At 32.7% G+C, this 16830-nt stretch overlaps 1 protein-coding gene across 1 annotated transcript in view; it reads right to left on the bottom strand.

Moving 5' to 3' along the window:
- Positions 1-2112: 2112 nt before the first annotated feature.
- The window catches only part of Dhc1 (Dynein heavy chain 1), a 183391-nt gene continuing 168673 nt past the window's right edge, over positions 2113-16830 (bottom strand). Inside the window, exons 26-49 of the mRNA XM_064220351.1 lie at positions 16297-16496; positions 15642-16117; positions 15349-15560; positions 15057-15281; positions 14395-14567; positions 13846-14001; positions 13319-13529; positions 13035-13229; positions 12652-12948; positions 12419-12537; positions 11973-12334; positions 10916-11902; positions 10108-10600; positions 9372-10014; positions 8006-8800; positions 7359-7607; positions 5716-7284; positions 5459-5627; positions 5188-5340; positions 3695-4670; positions 3357-3513; positions 2835-2987; positions 2568-2700; positions 2113-2383 (exon numbers count right to left, since the gene is read on the bottom strand). Coding sequence (XP_064076421.1) covers positions 2130-2383; positions 2568-2700; positions 2835-2987; positions 3357-3513; positions 3695-4670; positions 5188-5340; positions 5459-5627; positions 5716-7284; positions 7359-7607; positions 8006-8800; positions 9372-10014; positions 10108-10600; positions 10916-11902; positions 11973-12334; positions 12419-12537; positions 12652-12948; positions 13035-13229; positions 13319-13529; positions 13846-14001; positions 14395-14567; positions 15057-15281; positions 15349-15560; positions 15642-16117; positions 16297-16496 — 9357 coding nt within the window. The 3' untranslated portion in view covers positions 2113-2129. The remainder of the gene's footprint in view (positions 2384-2567; positions 2701-2834; positions 2988-3356; positions 3514-3694; positions 4671-5187; positions 5341-5458; positions 5628-5715; positions 7285-7358; positions 7608-8005; positions 8801-9371; positions 10015-10107; positions 10601-10915; positions 11903-11972; positions 12335-12418; positions 12538-12651; positions 12949-13034; positions 13230-13318; positions 13530-13845; positions 14002-14394; positions 14568-15056; positions 15282-15348; positions 15561-15641; positions 16118-16296; positions 16497-16830) is intronic.

The raw sequence follows: 16830 nt of genomic DNA, 5'->3' as shown, positions 1-16830 counted from the left end.
GGTTATTAAATAACCTTGATTTATTTATGACTCTATATTTTAGTAATCTAACTTGTAATCTACATACGTAGAAAATGGCAATATCGTGAAACGTACCTGCATACATAATCCAATCTTACTCTTTATAAATTTATTAAAAAACATAGTTTATTAACTAATATTACTAATATATACTGGCACAATGCCGTGCATGTACGGAAGCTCTACGGAGGTACTAGGATAGAAGAATATTACGAGAGCTTCATTTAATATAATGTTATCACATAATATTTACTCGTAAAAGGAAAATTATACCATCCAAATATTATATAAAAAATATAGAATTAAAGGAAGTTGACAGGATTCGTTACTTAGGCATTATATTGGATAATAAACTGAATTTAATACTGCATACACAGATAAAGCTCTTGATTTAGCAAACAAATCACTAGGCTTTGTTCTAAGATGCTCCAAAGACTTGAAAAGGAGTGAAACTGTCTTAAGACTCTTTAATTATTTCGTGCGCAGCAGATTAGAATATTTTTGCTTAATTTGGTCACCGTGTCAAAAATTACACATGAGTAGAGTCGTGAATATACAAAAAAAGTTTCTTCATCAACTATCATATAGATTTAGGATAATTTCAAAGTCTTATAATGAAAGATGCAATCTGTTCAATATACAAAGTCTGGAGAATAGACGAAAAATATTGTCAATTAAATTTTTATTTGATTTATTTAACAATAATATTGACTGTCCGGAACTTTTATCAAAATTCTATTTAAATGTCCCTCATATTAATTCCCGTAATATGAGCCATTTCTTTTATATCAGATTATATAAAACGCAATTAGGTAGGAATTCCATCATATCGAGATTACCATTGTTATACATACATCACCATCAGTATTGAAGTAAAATATTTAGACATATGTCACGATAGTCGCCCTCAATTCAATCGAAAAATAAAGAATTTTATTTGTGCTCAATTCTAATCATATGGTTCATCTTATTGATTTTATTAATTATTATTTATTATATTATAGTTTAAAAAATGTATCATATTTCTTATTTTTAATTATTATGCTTATGTTTAATTTATATTTTCATTAATTACACTGTGTAATATGATAATGCATGGTGAGACTACCCGAAAGCAGTAGAACTTTTGCCTTGATAATTTTGAAATGTAATTTTTTATTTTTTATTTCGATGTGATATTGTATCTACTGTCGGTTGTCCTAATGAAAATAAAATAAAAATAATATATAAGAATGCTCTACATTTCCATCCTAGTTACCCGCGATCTTAACGTACCAATAACAAGAAGTAAGTTATCATAAGTAAAAAACAAAAGGGCTCATTGTTTGAGCAATGGTTTTATTATAGAGCGTAATTAAAAATTAAGGTAGTTTTAGTAATATTTAATGAAAACTTGGGAAAGTGTGAACAAAGGAGAGGTGCACCAATAGACTCACCAAATAATAAAAAAATAACTAATAACATAACAAAAAATATAGATAAAAAGTATTATTTTGTATCCAATCCTAAAAGCTCTACGTTCGTAGCACATCTGTAGCACCCGACACGACTAAGTTTTTATTACTTTACTGTAAAATCTTCTTTTTTTCTAGTAAAGTCGAAAGATAAAACACTACTCAAATATTTATCAAGAAAAATTTTCAAAAAATGGGGTTTTGGGGGCCTAGGTGGGATTCGAACCCACAACCTGCGCCAAGCATCCCGCCGCTCTGACCATTGAGCTACTAGGCCTCGTATTAAAGTGTTGAATTTTACCTCTGTTTCTGCAAATACTGAATCTTACAGGAGTAACGCCGCTATATTTGATGCGGTCGTCGCTACACCTATGAAAATATGAAGTAATTACTACAGAGCAACACTTTACAGGCTCATCACTCACATAGAGGTTCCAAGTTTTGAAACGGGGTGGCGCGGTTATTGCATACGCGGAACAGCTTTTATATCGTATAAATTATGTCAAATGTGAAATGCTTTTATAAGTTAAAAGTAAAAGTTTAAATGTAAAAGTTTATTTTGTCTATTTTACTATATTATATGAAGACGCTGATGAGGTTTGTTTTCGAACTTTTTATTATTTAAATAAAACGAAAATGGTGTGCATTTCTAATTTATTTTATATCGCATAAAAGTGCAACTCCTCTCAGAGTCCAATGTCTCGGATTGCTGTCAGTTTCGAAGTCAATAGAGCCTACATATTTGGCGTCTGTCCTTTGCGGCTTTCTATATATGGGACATTCGTAGAGCCGCGGATCCTTGCCTGCAGTTGTATTGATAGCGAATATGTAGATAACTGGCATTTGCTCGTACAGTACTTTAGGCTTCGATTCGATTAACTTGCCCGATTTTCTATCAAGTGATGCTCCTGTGTAATATTTTATGAAATGTAGTATTATTACATGATAACTACATGTAATAACTATACAATGAAGAGTTTTAGTTTTAGTTTTTACTATGCTTGATTTTATATGTATGTAACCATTACCTATGTGATTTTAATATTATACATACGTTGAAAAATATTATGAACAGGCAATTATTAAAAATACCTTCAAGAAACAATCCATGCACATATACTCCTTCCGTAGGACCTTCATGGACGTCTTCACGATTAAACTTTGTAATATGATTTTGCAGAACAACAGAATCTAGCGCCCAACCCTTGTGACTACGTGTGACCTCCTAAAACATAAATAATAATCTGTGGTTACGTAACAGTTTCAGCTAAATACCAGATTTATTTCACGTTCTTACTATATCAAAATAAGATTCCCTACACTACATACACAGATATTATATAAAAATAATAAAATAACCTGTCTCATCGCAGTAAGAAATCCTTGTGGATTGAAGAAACCCGTCATCCAAAAAGCGTGAGGTCTTCCGTTACGTAGCCATGCACGGTACTGTTGCTCGCGTTCTAAAAGCTCAGTGTACCAAAAACCTAATGTCGCTGACTCCCATGACACCTGAGAAGTAACATAAGTTGGTTAAGAGCGTGAGCATAAGATAGTTCTGGATGAACTGAAAGTGACGAGTCAAGTTTCGACTAAAGATCGGAGGCGAATGGAGATTCTCGCCCCCAGAAGAAAAATCCGACGAGGCACGAGTGGTGAAAGGGGTTGCAGATGCATAATTATGCTTACATACACATCTCTTCGAAGCCTATCCTTGTCGTTGAAGGCTAGCGTTGAAATGGTAATGGGTAAGAATTCTTATATCCCGGTTATTTCCTCTAAGACTCGAATTTCTTTCAAAGACTAACCTACCGTGAAAATAATTTGCAACATAAATTTATTGGATTCACTGGATTATAATTATTAAGTTATAACTATCACCTTTAGCCATTGTTGAGGAATGCGAGCATCGTACATAGCGTCAAGTGATTCTCGCAAGCCTTGACTCATTATTATTGTCCCATCGATGGCTAACTTAAGATCACAGAGTGTCGTATGTACAGTTTTAATGACCCGTTGTATGCGATCGATTTCCTGTCTGAAACGTATATATATATATATATATGTGTGTGGATATTAAAGTAGACATAACCAAACAGGGAAAACAAAAGAATTTGTTTTGCTATCATTTATTACTTAAAATTAAATTTAGTTTTCTTTTACAAGTCACTATAATGTTTTACAAATAGTTATGTATTTTTATTGTTAGAGTTAAATACCTCAAGAATATATTCATAGGGAGAAAAGCGCCCATCTTGTGAAGTGCATCTCTTACTTCAAAACTTATGTATTGTTTCGGTAATTTTTCTAACATATCCTCAGCCAATCGATAAACTATACTTTCTCTTGTTTCGCCGCCTTGACTACCACCCTCTTTTGGTTGTACACTTAAAATGGTGTCTAAAATGTCCTTCGCACTATTTATTTGATAAGTTATGTCTGCATTACCATGTAGGCCAAATACTTCGGGTGTGTCTGTTAGTGGTAATTGATTTATATAGTCGACATACCCTTGCAAGTTTCTGGTTTGTGGAACTTTATATCCTTTATAAAACTCAAAACCAGGTCTCAGCAAAACATCACAAAACCAAACATTAGTAAATGTGGTTAACAAGCGTTTATCAAAATCGTCTGTCACCCGACCACCGTACTGAACCTCTCCGAGCATGTAACAGATAGTTGGCCACGATATACCTTTTTTAGGATCGATTTCATCAAGATGATTTTGTATGAATTGTACACTTGCCGCATAATCCGCTTGATTGAACTCATAAGGTATGTTCCATCCTAATGGACCAAACTTTCTTCTTTCTTGAACAATGGTATGTAAAAATGCCACAGCGTAAAGTAGTGGTGGCCATTGTGATAACGATGAGTAATCTAATGTGTCCTGTGTAATATTTTGATAAGTTCTTTTCATACTAGCTCGTATACCTTGAGGAGGTTCATTTGTAAATTTAATAGCCATTTGCAAAAGACCAATAGGAAAATCTGTGTGAACTTCAGTTGTTAACCACAGGCGAAATGATTCCTGTATATGTTCTGTTTCTATGAGTGCATCCATAGCCTCTACACAAAACGGTAGTGAAAGATGAATATTTTGTAATAAAACCCAGCCGCCTTCGTTCATTGAATCTGATATCATTTTACGAGCGACAATTTCTTGACCTTGTCCCATAGAAACGGCTTTTAGCACTAAATTAACAATAGAAAATAAAAAATATTGTTTAATTGTTCCAATTTTGGTGATGTTTTGTGAAAAATGAGATGTTTTGTACATGTGAAAAAGACATTATACACAAGTACTTAATAAATATCATTAAACTTACAAATAGTCATTTAAATTATAATAGATACTCTGTGAATTATGTGTATATGTTAAAATCCTTATCTAAAAGATCGAAATTAACTTAATTTACAATTTTCTACCATTTCTCTTGATTTATTTTAAATTTTTATTACTGATAACTGCACTGATGAATTGTCACCCATATAACCTTCTAATAACTTTGATTTTGAACAAGAATAATATAAATTTTAATAAGTAAAAGTTACCTTTATAATGTATAATGTGTAGAGTACAGACACTATCACACATACGCAAATTTTATTTATTTATAACTAAATATGGCACGGGCTTCTAGTTCATGTGGGTATTATAACATATTTTTCAATAACAAAAAAAAAAACAACTTTAAAGCTAACAGTTTACCTATTTCTTTTGACTTTGCTAGCGATGCTATCTGTGCCGATGGATCTGACCCAATAGAAAGAATACATATCAAAGGAGTACGTGGTTCTGACTCCTCCCAGGTGGATTCCAAATTAAGAATTTGGCCTTCTCCATATTCAGCGCCCAAAGAATCTTTAAAGAAAAAAAGTTGCAGAATCTTTAACGGTGTACATTTTAACATATACGAGGATTATTTCTAAATTCATTTCACTTTAATTAAGAATTATTTTTCTATAAAATCCTTTCTTACCTACTATATACTTTCTGGCTTGTGAAAGTGTTCGGTCCGGACTCCATGATCTGATTAAGAGAAGTTTACGAAAAACATCGAGACTTTCTTGAAATCCACTAGGTATAGTTTCTTCTTCCGGCTTTGCTTTTTCATACCAAACTCTCCATTCCTTTTCATTGCTTGAAATCTAAGATCATTAATAATTAAAAAAATAGTCAATATAAGTATTATATATGAAATATAACTTTAAGATTATAGTATTCATCAAAGTATACCTTGCTTAAGACTTCAGAGAAGAATTTTATTTTGCTTATTTCTACTAAATTTAGCCAAGTAATATCTAGAATCCATCTAAAAGGCTTAGGAGTTACCGCATTTAAATCTAGTGATGCTCCTCCTTTAACGAAAGCCATGAATTCATCATGGGAAATAAGCCCTCGCTGGCAGTCTATTTTCATAGCTAACATGAGAGTGAACAGTGACTTGTGCCTTTCATATAAGCTTCGTAATGTAAATGCCCACACTTCATGCGTTAAATATTTGAGAATAATATTGATACGTTCCTCTGTAATATTACTTTTCGTAGACTTTGTTATAGAATTATCAAATATGGTGAGAAACTGTTTTAAAGAATTCTGGTACATAATGTTTACATTGCTCATCTCAACAATTAAAAAGTATAATATAGAACCTCTCGCGGCTACCGCTCTAAACTCTTCTCTAGCTTTAATTATCTTTCTTTCCGTTACTTCGGCCACTTTTAATTTTTCATTGACTTCCTCAGCTGTTGATTTTGTTATTTGTAAAACTTGAATTAAAGCTTCATCATCAACTAAAGAACCTTCTGAAGACGTCAACCGACAAAGTAAATTACTCTCAAGCTCTTTCATACTTCTCTGATTTTTCATAACTGATTCAAATAAAGCCACCCTTTCTTCTTCTAAATCTGATTTTTCCATTAGTATAACTCTTCCAAGTAACTGATCTTCGAGACCTTGCATAGTAACTGTAAAGTCAATAATAGATGTCTTTGCGCTTATTTCAGGTGAATAAGCTGGGTTAGGTAATTTAGTAGTTATATAAAGCATAAATCCAGGCATTACGTCACACTCTTTATCACCTACAATAACTTTTTCTATAGACCCAGATTTAATAAAATTTTTCTCCAAAACATTGTCTATTACGGGATCTAATTCAACGCCTACGTCCTCTATTAATAGTGGTCTACCCAAAGATAAGCTATCTTCTAAATGAGTTCGAAAATATTTGTGATTCAATGAAGTAATTTGTAATTCATTTGAAGATTCCTTATTTTTAATCCAGTTTTTTCCTTGACTTTGTGGATCTACTAAAAGAGGATACGAGCTCGATTTAGTAACAATTAGAGCGTTTTGAACCGATAATTCATCGTTTGGAAGGCCTTGCAGTGTCCATTCGGATATCGTAGCACTTTCAACTAACATGTTTGTTATGTTTAAGTTATCCGTTACAGGAATTTGTTTGCTTTTTAATATTTCCATCCACGTGTTAAAAAGGCTATTTCGAAATTCTTGATTGTAAGGCCCACAATAAGATAAGAAACCAGTAGCAAGTACAACATCTCCGACTAGTCGGCCAAGTTGCTCTTTGAAATCTTTACTTTGTTGGGTCCACCTAATTTTTTCGCCTCCTAATCCATTAATAAGTTGAGTTGCTGCTGTCATTTTCCTCAGACAGATATTAGCGGCATCTGTTAATTGTTGTTTCTCTGAAACAGCCGATTCGTACTGTTCCTTAACTTTCCGTAGAGACATTTCCCTTTCTTCCAATTGTCTTTCTGCTGATGCTAGATCTTCCATTGCAACCTAATAATGTAACTTTAAATTAACAAATGTTTTTGTAAAGTCTAGATATTACAAAATAACCGATTAGTACCTACCTTTAGCCTAGCTTCTTGTAACATCAAACTTGCTTTGAGGGGTAATACTTCTTTATTGACGCTATGGAAAAATGCCATAGCCTTTGTCCAGGACAATAACCCGGCCACATCCCCACAAACACGTTTAGCAGTGTCCATGTTATAGTCTTCCATTTCAAAATATGGTAAAAGATGTTCAACCATTTCATTATTAATTATATCTTTTGGATAATTTTGAAGTTGAAGTAAAAATGTTGTGCTGGCCATCATCTGGTAATTAAAAATGCATGTTGTTTAATAGAACAATAACTTGAATTATTGTTTTCTTGAATTTATGATAAAAAATTCAAACAGAGAGACACAACACACAACACTTTTTAGAAAATACTTCGAAAATAAATAATAATATAATATACTTTATTTATACTATACAAGTCCTATTTAAATTTATTGTTTGTTTCTGTCGAGTTATTAGGATTTACCCATTGGTGAAAAAATAAACTAATGTTATATTACTTGTCGATGTTATATCCAACATTAAATTTGATGTATAAAAATCAACATATATAGTGCATTATAAAAGATGAATATTAAGAAAGCCGTAGACAACGCCTGAGTTGTGAAATAACAAAAAACATATTGTTTTTCTTTATTTTATTCAATTATACCTTTAATGATTCTGCCCATGAAGGTTTTGGACACGGTGCTGCAGTATCAGATATTAAAGGATGTAATCTTCTTTGGAATAATATTAATACACAATCCATAATTCTCATAATAAGGTGTGGTGGTCGACCTAATTTTCTAACTGTGGCTATATGTGCAGGTTTAATTGTATTTAGTGCTGCTTCTGCTTCCTCTAAGGCGGGCTTAGCAGCTTCTAATTTTCTTTCAGCTTTTTCTTTTTCTTCTGCTATATAAGCTACTAAAGCCTCTGCTTTTTCTTTGACAATTTGAACTTGATTTTTTACAATTTCTGCTTGCATGGCTCGGTCTGTTACTTCTGAGAGTACACGATCTGCTTTTTCAGAAGCCAAAGCTAAATCTTGCTCCATGACAGCTAGATCTTTTTTTAATACTTCAACAGATATTGACGCTTCACGTAACTTTTCTAAACCAGTATCCATTCTTAGAGCTCCATCGCCTAATTCTTTTTGTTTCATTTGATATATAGTTTTATAGCCGCCTATAAAACTTAGATATGATTTAGGAGTTACGTGAGAAGAACGTCGAAATCTTTGAAAGTATTCAGTAGATACTGTAGAAACGACATCTTGTATTGTTCCCAAGACTGTGACAAGTTCCTTTTTTACTTCTTTCGTGCATTCGATTTCAAAATCAGTTAAGAAATGGTCAGCAACAGAAACAAGTGCATCTTTAGGCCACGGTTGAAACCAATCTATTGTACATCCAGATATAAGAGCCGGAAAACGTAACGCCCGATACCTAAACGCCTCACTTACCTGATAAAAACATCGAAATTTTAATGTTTATACTAAATTTGTCATACATATATTTTGTATATACATAATAATTATAATTGTGACATATTGCCCTCGGAACGAAAAAAGGCATATAATGAAGGCAAGAAATGTTAAGTTTGAGAAATATTTCATTCAATTCGGATGAAAGTTCACTGAACTTGTTGAACGCAAGTTGTTATTGATTTATCTAGATTCTCTAATAAAATTAATTTGTGAAATATTTTTAAATACGTCGAATGTAATAACTAAAATTTAGATTAAGAAAAATAATTAAAAAGCAGAAACACAAAATTTTATACAAAATCCAAGAAATTACCGCGATCGAAAAAAACGGATTCTATAAAAAATTATTATGACATCCAAATTATTTTGGACCGACTTCAAAAAATGAGGAGGTTATCTCAGAACTACATCATCCATGAACTGATATAGATTGGTATTTCAGTTTTACTATCTGTGCCAAAACGGCAAAACAGGTTTAAAAATATTGTTAATTAGTTAATTTTAATTTGTGCTACAGTTCTCAACAAAAATGTTACAACATACTTACAGGAGAAAAACATAAAACCACATGAAGATTTTGACAAGTTCTGTTCAAAAAATATTCCATTACTAGCTCGTTTGTTAATGTTCGTTTTTGATTTTCACGTTTCATGATCGGCGTTAATTCGGAAATTATTTCTTGTTGTTCGTCTTTTGTAAATAAATTTGAAATAACTCCTGATGATAAAATATTATTTAGGTATTCAAGGAAACCTTCTTCTTTGATATCTAGGTCAGTAAAAATAAATGTGGTGCCTTTTCCCTGCACACCACATGATCTGTAAAGCAGTTTTAGGTCCTCCAAAAAATTACCAACGTTGTAAGATCTAGTTAAGGCTATTTGGAATGAGCGATAACCTGCGATAAATGTTGACAATTTTGTTAACGATTGTTTGCCTGATCCGCCAACACCTACAAGCATTACATTTCCTCTAGGATGTCGTATAACTCTTGATATTTTGACTAAGTGTAGCATGGCATCGGGGAAAAATACTAGATCCATTCCTGAACCTCGAACCATTTCATTGAATTGAGATAGAAACATTTCTAAACGGTCCCGTAGTTCTGCATGATCGAAAACGGGTTCGTAAACTTTCGGGAGCTCCATATCTGCATCCTCACCCTCTTCACCTGTTGGTTCTGGAGCATCTCTTAAAAAACCAATATGTCAAAAGATAAGCAAGACTGCTCACAATATTTGATTTAAAAAAATGTCTTTTTTACTACGTTATTTAATTTTATACCTCATAAAATCTACAAAGACTGGATCTTTTTCCATCATTTTTTTGTAGTCTGATCCTAATAAATCTTCTGTAATACTGTATAAAGCATTGTTGAACCAGTCTTTATCAGATTGATGCGTAAAACGATCAGAAAATACCCTTGAGCATTCATGTTTCCAAAGAAGCATTAAACATTTTTCTGATTCAATTACAGTAGGCAAGGTACCTATCATGCCTTGCCACACTCGTGATAAATCTCGCAAAGAAAAAACGTAGTGGAATTTTGCAGGAGTGGGTAGCAAATTCGTCCTAGTTTTCATCCAAAGCTCTCTTGTTAAAGGTATTATTTTTTTTATTAGTGTTCTTACTTCTATTGTAAAACCTCTTTTGGCATTGTAATGTCCTTCACCAATAACTTTAAAAATTTTATCAATCGAATCATTATTAGGTAAAGGGCAATTAAATATAGCGAATTGACGTTTTAACCTAGCGGGAATATCATTTCTACCTCCACCTGAAAATTTATTTTTAAGTAAATATTTTATAGCAATGAACATTAAATAGCAAATATTCAAAGATTCTAACCGAATAGTAAATATTTAAGAAAAGCTATGCACACACTTAAAGAAATACTTATATAAATACATTAAATATGACCTCTAAATTCGTCTAAATTTTTGTTCCTCAACGATATTTGTTTTATATAAAATAATACAACAAAAACACGTTCAGTTAAAAATTATACAATATCTTTAATTGGGAATATTACCCATTTTAAACATCGTTACAATATAATTAGGAGTAGTTAAAGCGTTTATTTAAATATTACCTGGTTGTCCCATAGCTCCTAAGAATTGAATATCGACAATCGTTGTAAAATCACCAGGCTTTTCTAAGCTGTAGAATCCACCCATACTCATAGTTTGTCTTACTATTTCATTTGTTATTTGATCACCCCATTCATTTATTTGTGGTAAATTGATATCATCAATGAAAACGAGCATCTTTTTTCCACCGGGCGGTCCAAATGTCATTCCACTACGTTTTTCTACATAACTTTCAATTGTCTTTTGAAACTGAAAAGGACTAGTAGCTGACGAAAAATTAAACGATCTTCCCATAAACTGCTCTGGATTAGCATTTTTCATATATGCTTTCATCATAACGGTTTTAGCCGAACCTTGTTCTCCCAATAGAAGTACTGCTTTACCTTGTTTTGCAATACAATAAATAAGATAATTAATACGAACGTTATCGACTATTGGTATTAAAATATTTGAATAATCAGGAGTCGCTGTGTCTGGATAACTGTAGTTTGTCATTAAATCTTCCCACAATTCCCACTTTCCTGGATGCTTAACATAAAAATCAAAAAGTATACTTGATTTATTATTGGGATGTTTGGGTAAATCGAGAATTTCATTGAATGTATTTTTTATGAATTTATCAAATCTACATCGATCTCCTGTTTCTAAAAGACAACCAAATCCCCATATTAGTGAAAATATATATATTTTATGTAAATGCTCATGTGTGAATAGTATCACTTCTTCTACTTTTTCTTTTTCATCTTCGTCATCTATGTCACCATTAAGTGATTTGCTTCCAGATGGATCTTCCGTTTCTGTTATTTGGGGTGGCACTAATCCTTCAAGTAAATTTAGCATTTGATAGATAATGTTACTCTGAAGAACGCGCATGCTAAAGATCAAATTTTGAGTGCACCACGTATATGTATTTGGAAATGTTTGTTCAAATAAAGAACTAAATACTTCAACTTCCCTTGGAGACCGTGTTCTTAGCCAAGCATTCAGAACTAAAATACAAAAATTCGTAAATATATATAATAATAGCGCATTTTATTTGTTGAACAAAAGTAATTTTACCCGGTTCCCAGTTTAATCCAGACGAACTCATATAGACCATTCCATTGCGTGAAACGGTAGCAGGCGAAGCATTATCAATATTTTCAGGCTCAAATATAATTTTTGAAGTAGGTGACATCGTTAGTCGATCTCCATTGGCCAATGTTAAAGTTTTATTGTCGTCTAATACAGAGTTTAAATTTTCGATCCATATACTATCTACTGGACCATCTAGAACTAACCATATGTGTTCCCCAGTTTTTATTTTAAGGGTCTTTCTCCACAATGCAGAAAATATACCATCAGTCCAGTCATTTGTGGCCACATCTAGCCGGCCAAACATTTGAGCCGCCGTTATTGCTTTAGGGTTCATACGCATTTCCCTAATAATAAAATTCAAATATATTAAAATGACTACGTTTGATTAGCTTAATTATTTTAATATAAATTTTATGTGCGTGTTTAACCTGTGTGGATCTTCTATATCCGATAGTGCGTTCATCAACGTATGAATGCAAGTTGTTTTTCCGGCTCCTGGAGGTCCAAGTGTCATAATACCATGGCGAACACGCTGTGTTTCATATAACTAATAAAAATGAAGCAATCAATAGATAAGTTCTTTAACAAACGATTTAAATTAAACAACATTTATAAAATAAACATTAAAGAGTGATGTTCAAAATGTGTTTAAATGATATACCTGAATTATCTTTAATACCCAAGGCGGGTGATAAATCAATCCATTCAATTCGACTTGTTTTTTAATTGCATCTTCAAGTTCGGTATATGCTGTTTTTTCCAAAGCTTGGTTTGGGAACAAATCCGCGACCAGTGAAATAAAAAGTGGTTCATCTTCATCTATGAGCTTTGATAAATTCATATCTCTCAACACCCTCATTACAATTGTGCTTTCGGTTTCTTTCGTATTTACTCGTTTTACAGCTCCGAGTGTTCGCAAAACAGAAAGAATATTTCTTAAGCCAAAATCATAATGGACCTAAAATGTATAAATATAATATTATATAGAAATAAAGTCTCTTATTTTCTGTCGATGTTATGAACGAAGCAGTTTGTGAATATTACTTGTTTTGTAAGTTGTTCTTCGCACAATTTATACAGCGTATAAAATTTTCGAGCCAGAGTTATATTCTCTAAGAAACCACATGAAGCTAATTTTACTCGTATAATGATTTGTCGGTCTGGTACCATCATAGCTACAGTGCGAAATTGAATCTTTAAATTTTCTGGCAATTCCTTGCGACCTGCGTAACCTGGATTCTGAAATTTATTACAAAAAGTAGTACTTGGTAATAAATAACTCAATAAGTATTCAACTATAGAAAATAATTATATTATGTAGAAATAACCATTGTAATAAATATTCCGAACTCAGGGCACATATCTGACATGTCCCCGTCAGTGAAGAGGAATGTTTTCTTTTTTTCTTTTTTGGCTGCGAGAACCACCGCGACCTGCTGTGCAGCGACTGAGAGGACGGGAAGCTCAATACGATTAAACTCATCAAAGCAACCCCATGAACCGGACTGAGCTAGCCCTTTGTAGATGCGACCAAGACCTCTAAAAAAAATCTCTTTTGTCATACTTAATTTCGCAAACTACAGGTACACTTGATAGTTTTGAATTATTTTGAATCCAATTCATATTTTCTATCGAATATACTGATTGAATATAAAATATATATATTTGCAGGAATATATATATTATTTGAAGGAATTAAAAGAAAAGAGTTTTGTTATACGTGTAGTTATCAAATGAGCCATCTTGCAATTATTTTTCCATAACAATGTTTATTTATATTATAGCTGGTTTAAAAATAAAAAAACCTGTAAAAATATTATATCTGTATGCTACAAATACCAATCTTTAATTATACCTGTAGTCCATTTGATCGGAACAATTGAATACGACGACGTATTTGGCGAGAGTCTTGCCCATATCCTTGACTGTTTCTGTTTTGCCCGTACCCGCGGGACCGCAAGGAGCACCACCCATACTCATTGCCAATGCTTGGGCCAAGGTTATATAACATCTATAATAAATAAAAAATCTAAAATTTCAACTTGTAGCTAGACTTACATAGAAAAATATTTGCGCTAATACTTCAAGGTTTTTTAATTCCAAAATTTGGAATTAGGGAGAAATAAAACAATGTATAACTGAAAGCTTAAGTGTCAACACATTGTCGTAACCTCCTATAATACGGATCAGACAACTAACGTTAGTTAATTATAAAAATAGCAGTTAAAGAGAGCTGGAAAGTATGTGGTGGCAAGTGCCTTCTTATAACGTTTTGAATACCGTGGTAGAAATGCTTATCTCAATTCCATGAACATGAAATACCACTTAACCCGAAATCTACTATACTTAAATCACAACTTTTTTACTAGACCCTGTACCTGAAAGTGTATCAATATATTCTTACCGATCTGTTAATGGTGTAATAACAAGCCTTTCTGTACACCCCAAATATTCATTTTGATAAGTGAATGTTACGTCTGTGACAGATATCCAAGTTTTGTCCGCATCTTCTTTGAAGTAAAATCGGCATTGTTTTAACCACTCAAAGTCGTTAGCCGAGCGTACGTTCAGTCGGCACTAAAAGTGATAATTTGACCATTATGTACCTTCTGATCGAATCTGCATCGAATCAGCTGGTATCGATCGAAAGCGAATCTTAAGGACTAATCTCAGTTTGTGCGCGGAAGATTATTATTGAAAACATTAACACGGAAATACTGTGCTTAGTTTCCAATTACATAAAATGTACTACATTTTCGTTTACTCTAACAAAAATGGCACATTGTCCTTGATAAACCCGTAATTAGAGTCAAAAATCCCGGTACCTACAACCTTATTTTTTATTTCTACTTACAATATACGTATGTAGGTACGACAATCGTCCATAGACATTGGCGCCCTAAGAAATATTAACCATTCCTTTAAACACCAATGCGACACCAACTTTGACAACTAAGATGTGATGTCCTTTGTGCCATTATTTACATTGACTTACTCACCTTTCAAACTGGAACACAATAAAAAAATAAGTTAACAAGTAGATAATAGAAGGCAGACTTTATTTACCAGCATGTCAAATATGTCTCTTTGGTGTACATGAATTGTGATTAAAGTTTCGAACTTAGTGCGCTCTATTTTCATCAAATCTCTTGTCGTTTGATCTATCAGAGTATTCAGAAGTTCTAAAAATTTATTGTTTGTTTCAATCATTATTTTTTTATCTTGTCGAGCTTGCATTAGAGCTAGTTCTGCATCTCTTGTCCAGATAATTTGAATTCCAAGTAGGCCAATCTGTAATAATATATTATTTCGAAGCGATATATATTATATATATTTAGTTTAATTCCTTATTATTTACCTGCGCCGGCATTTTATCAAGGAAAAGAAGAAGATTAAATCCTGGGTCATTGATTACAGAAACAGCATTACGTATAATGGAATGCAAACTGCTCTGAGCTGATTGCAATAAGGACGTCAGCCACGTTTCTACTGAACCTTCGGCGCGAACTGGGCGCTCTAGTTTTATTTCTTCTCCTTCAGATGATACAATAGCTATCATCTTATTATATTCTGGAAAATATATTCACAATATATTTTTAAATCCAATGTCACAATCACGTTGAGCTTGTTTAAGATTACCCACGAGCGTACCTATGTCATGGAATTTTACATATCGTATGTTATCGAAAATCGAAAGTAGATGATTCTGTATTGTATGAGAATCTGAAGCTTGACCTAAAATTTCCAAGAGAGCTGGGTCAGACACGAAAAAAAATCGAGGAAACATCGTCCTTTTCTTCTCTAGATAGCCACTTAAACTCTTTTGACATAATTCTAACTGTTCTTGTAGGTGAGGTAGGAGCTGTCTAAGAAGATCATCTCCGACACAGCACGAAACGACACCGGGAGTTTCATGAGCTCTTTGCATTATTTTCTGCCAAGACTTATCTATTTTTGAAAATCTCTTCGCTTCTTTTGGCAGCTGCTTAGCAATATCTCCACCAACGAATACGGCTTCAAGGTATACCCACATATTCTGAACGAGCAGCCAGCGTTCTAAGATTTCGTTCGTACTTTGAAGATCATATAACCACTGTTGTATTTGTTTTCTAAATGGAGCGTTGTAACTGTTAAGGAAAAAAAAAGTTCTGATTCAGTCATTTTGTAAGCGAGTATCTAATGCCCGTATACGTTGTAGTGCCTCTTTACTTAGTTTTTATATAACTAACCGCTACAGCATGCGTGCCACTTATTTTCTATTGTTGTGCCAGCAATCTGAACGATCACTATAATATATAAATAATACCGATTAGACAACAACGATCCGAGTATCATTAAACTGTCTTCAAGTTGGCCGATAGTTTCCGCAGTCGTGTCTCCTCTGAGAAGCAATTCGCCTCGATTATTAAATGTTTGAAACGTCAATTCATGAACTGACCATTCGTTGGTCACTTGTCGAAGTTTTGCTTCTATATCCTTTTCTTTCATTGCCGATATACAAATATCCTGGGGCAAAAGATGAATAAATACAAATTATAATGATCTTAAAACGATTTTTTTTTAATATCTGGTCTAATCTTTTTGTAAATGATAATTAGTTTTATCAAAAAACTCGTTATTATTTTTAGAAATGGTTCTGATATGGGAAATGTAACGGTACTAAGAACTGACATGTTCATAGAATATTTTTTGTCTTAAGTTGTTGTCGTTTGGTTTTAATTTCAATATTTTTTCTTGATTCAGATTCAGATTAATTGTTTTAGACTGATTAGACTTATAATAAATCAAGTGCTATATACTATTTTTAATTTAGATCATTATATTAGTTATGATTATCTGA

Source organism: Vanessa tameamea, chromosome Z, assembly GCF_037043105.1.
Source record: "Vanessa tameamea isolate UH-Manoa-2023 chromosome Z, ilVanTame1 primary haplotype, whole genome shotgun sequence".
Classification (NCBI taxonomy): Eukaryota; Metazoa; Arthropoda; class Insecta; order Lepidoptera; family Nymphalidae; genus Vanessa; species Vanessa tameamea.
The sequence above is the reverse complement of the archived record's forward strand: the minus strand, read 5'-3'. Positions and strand labels throughout refer to the sequence as shown.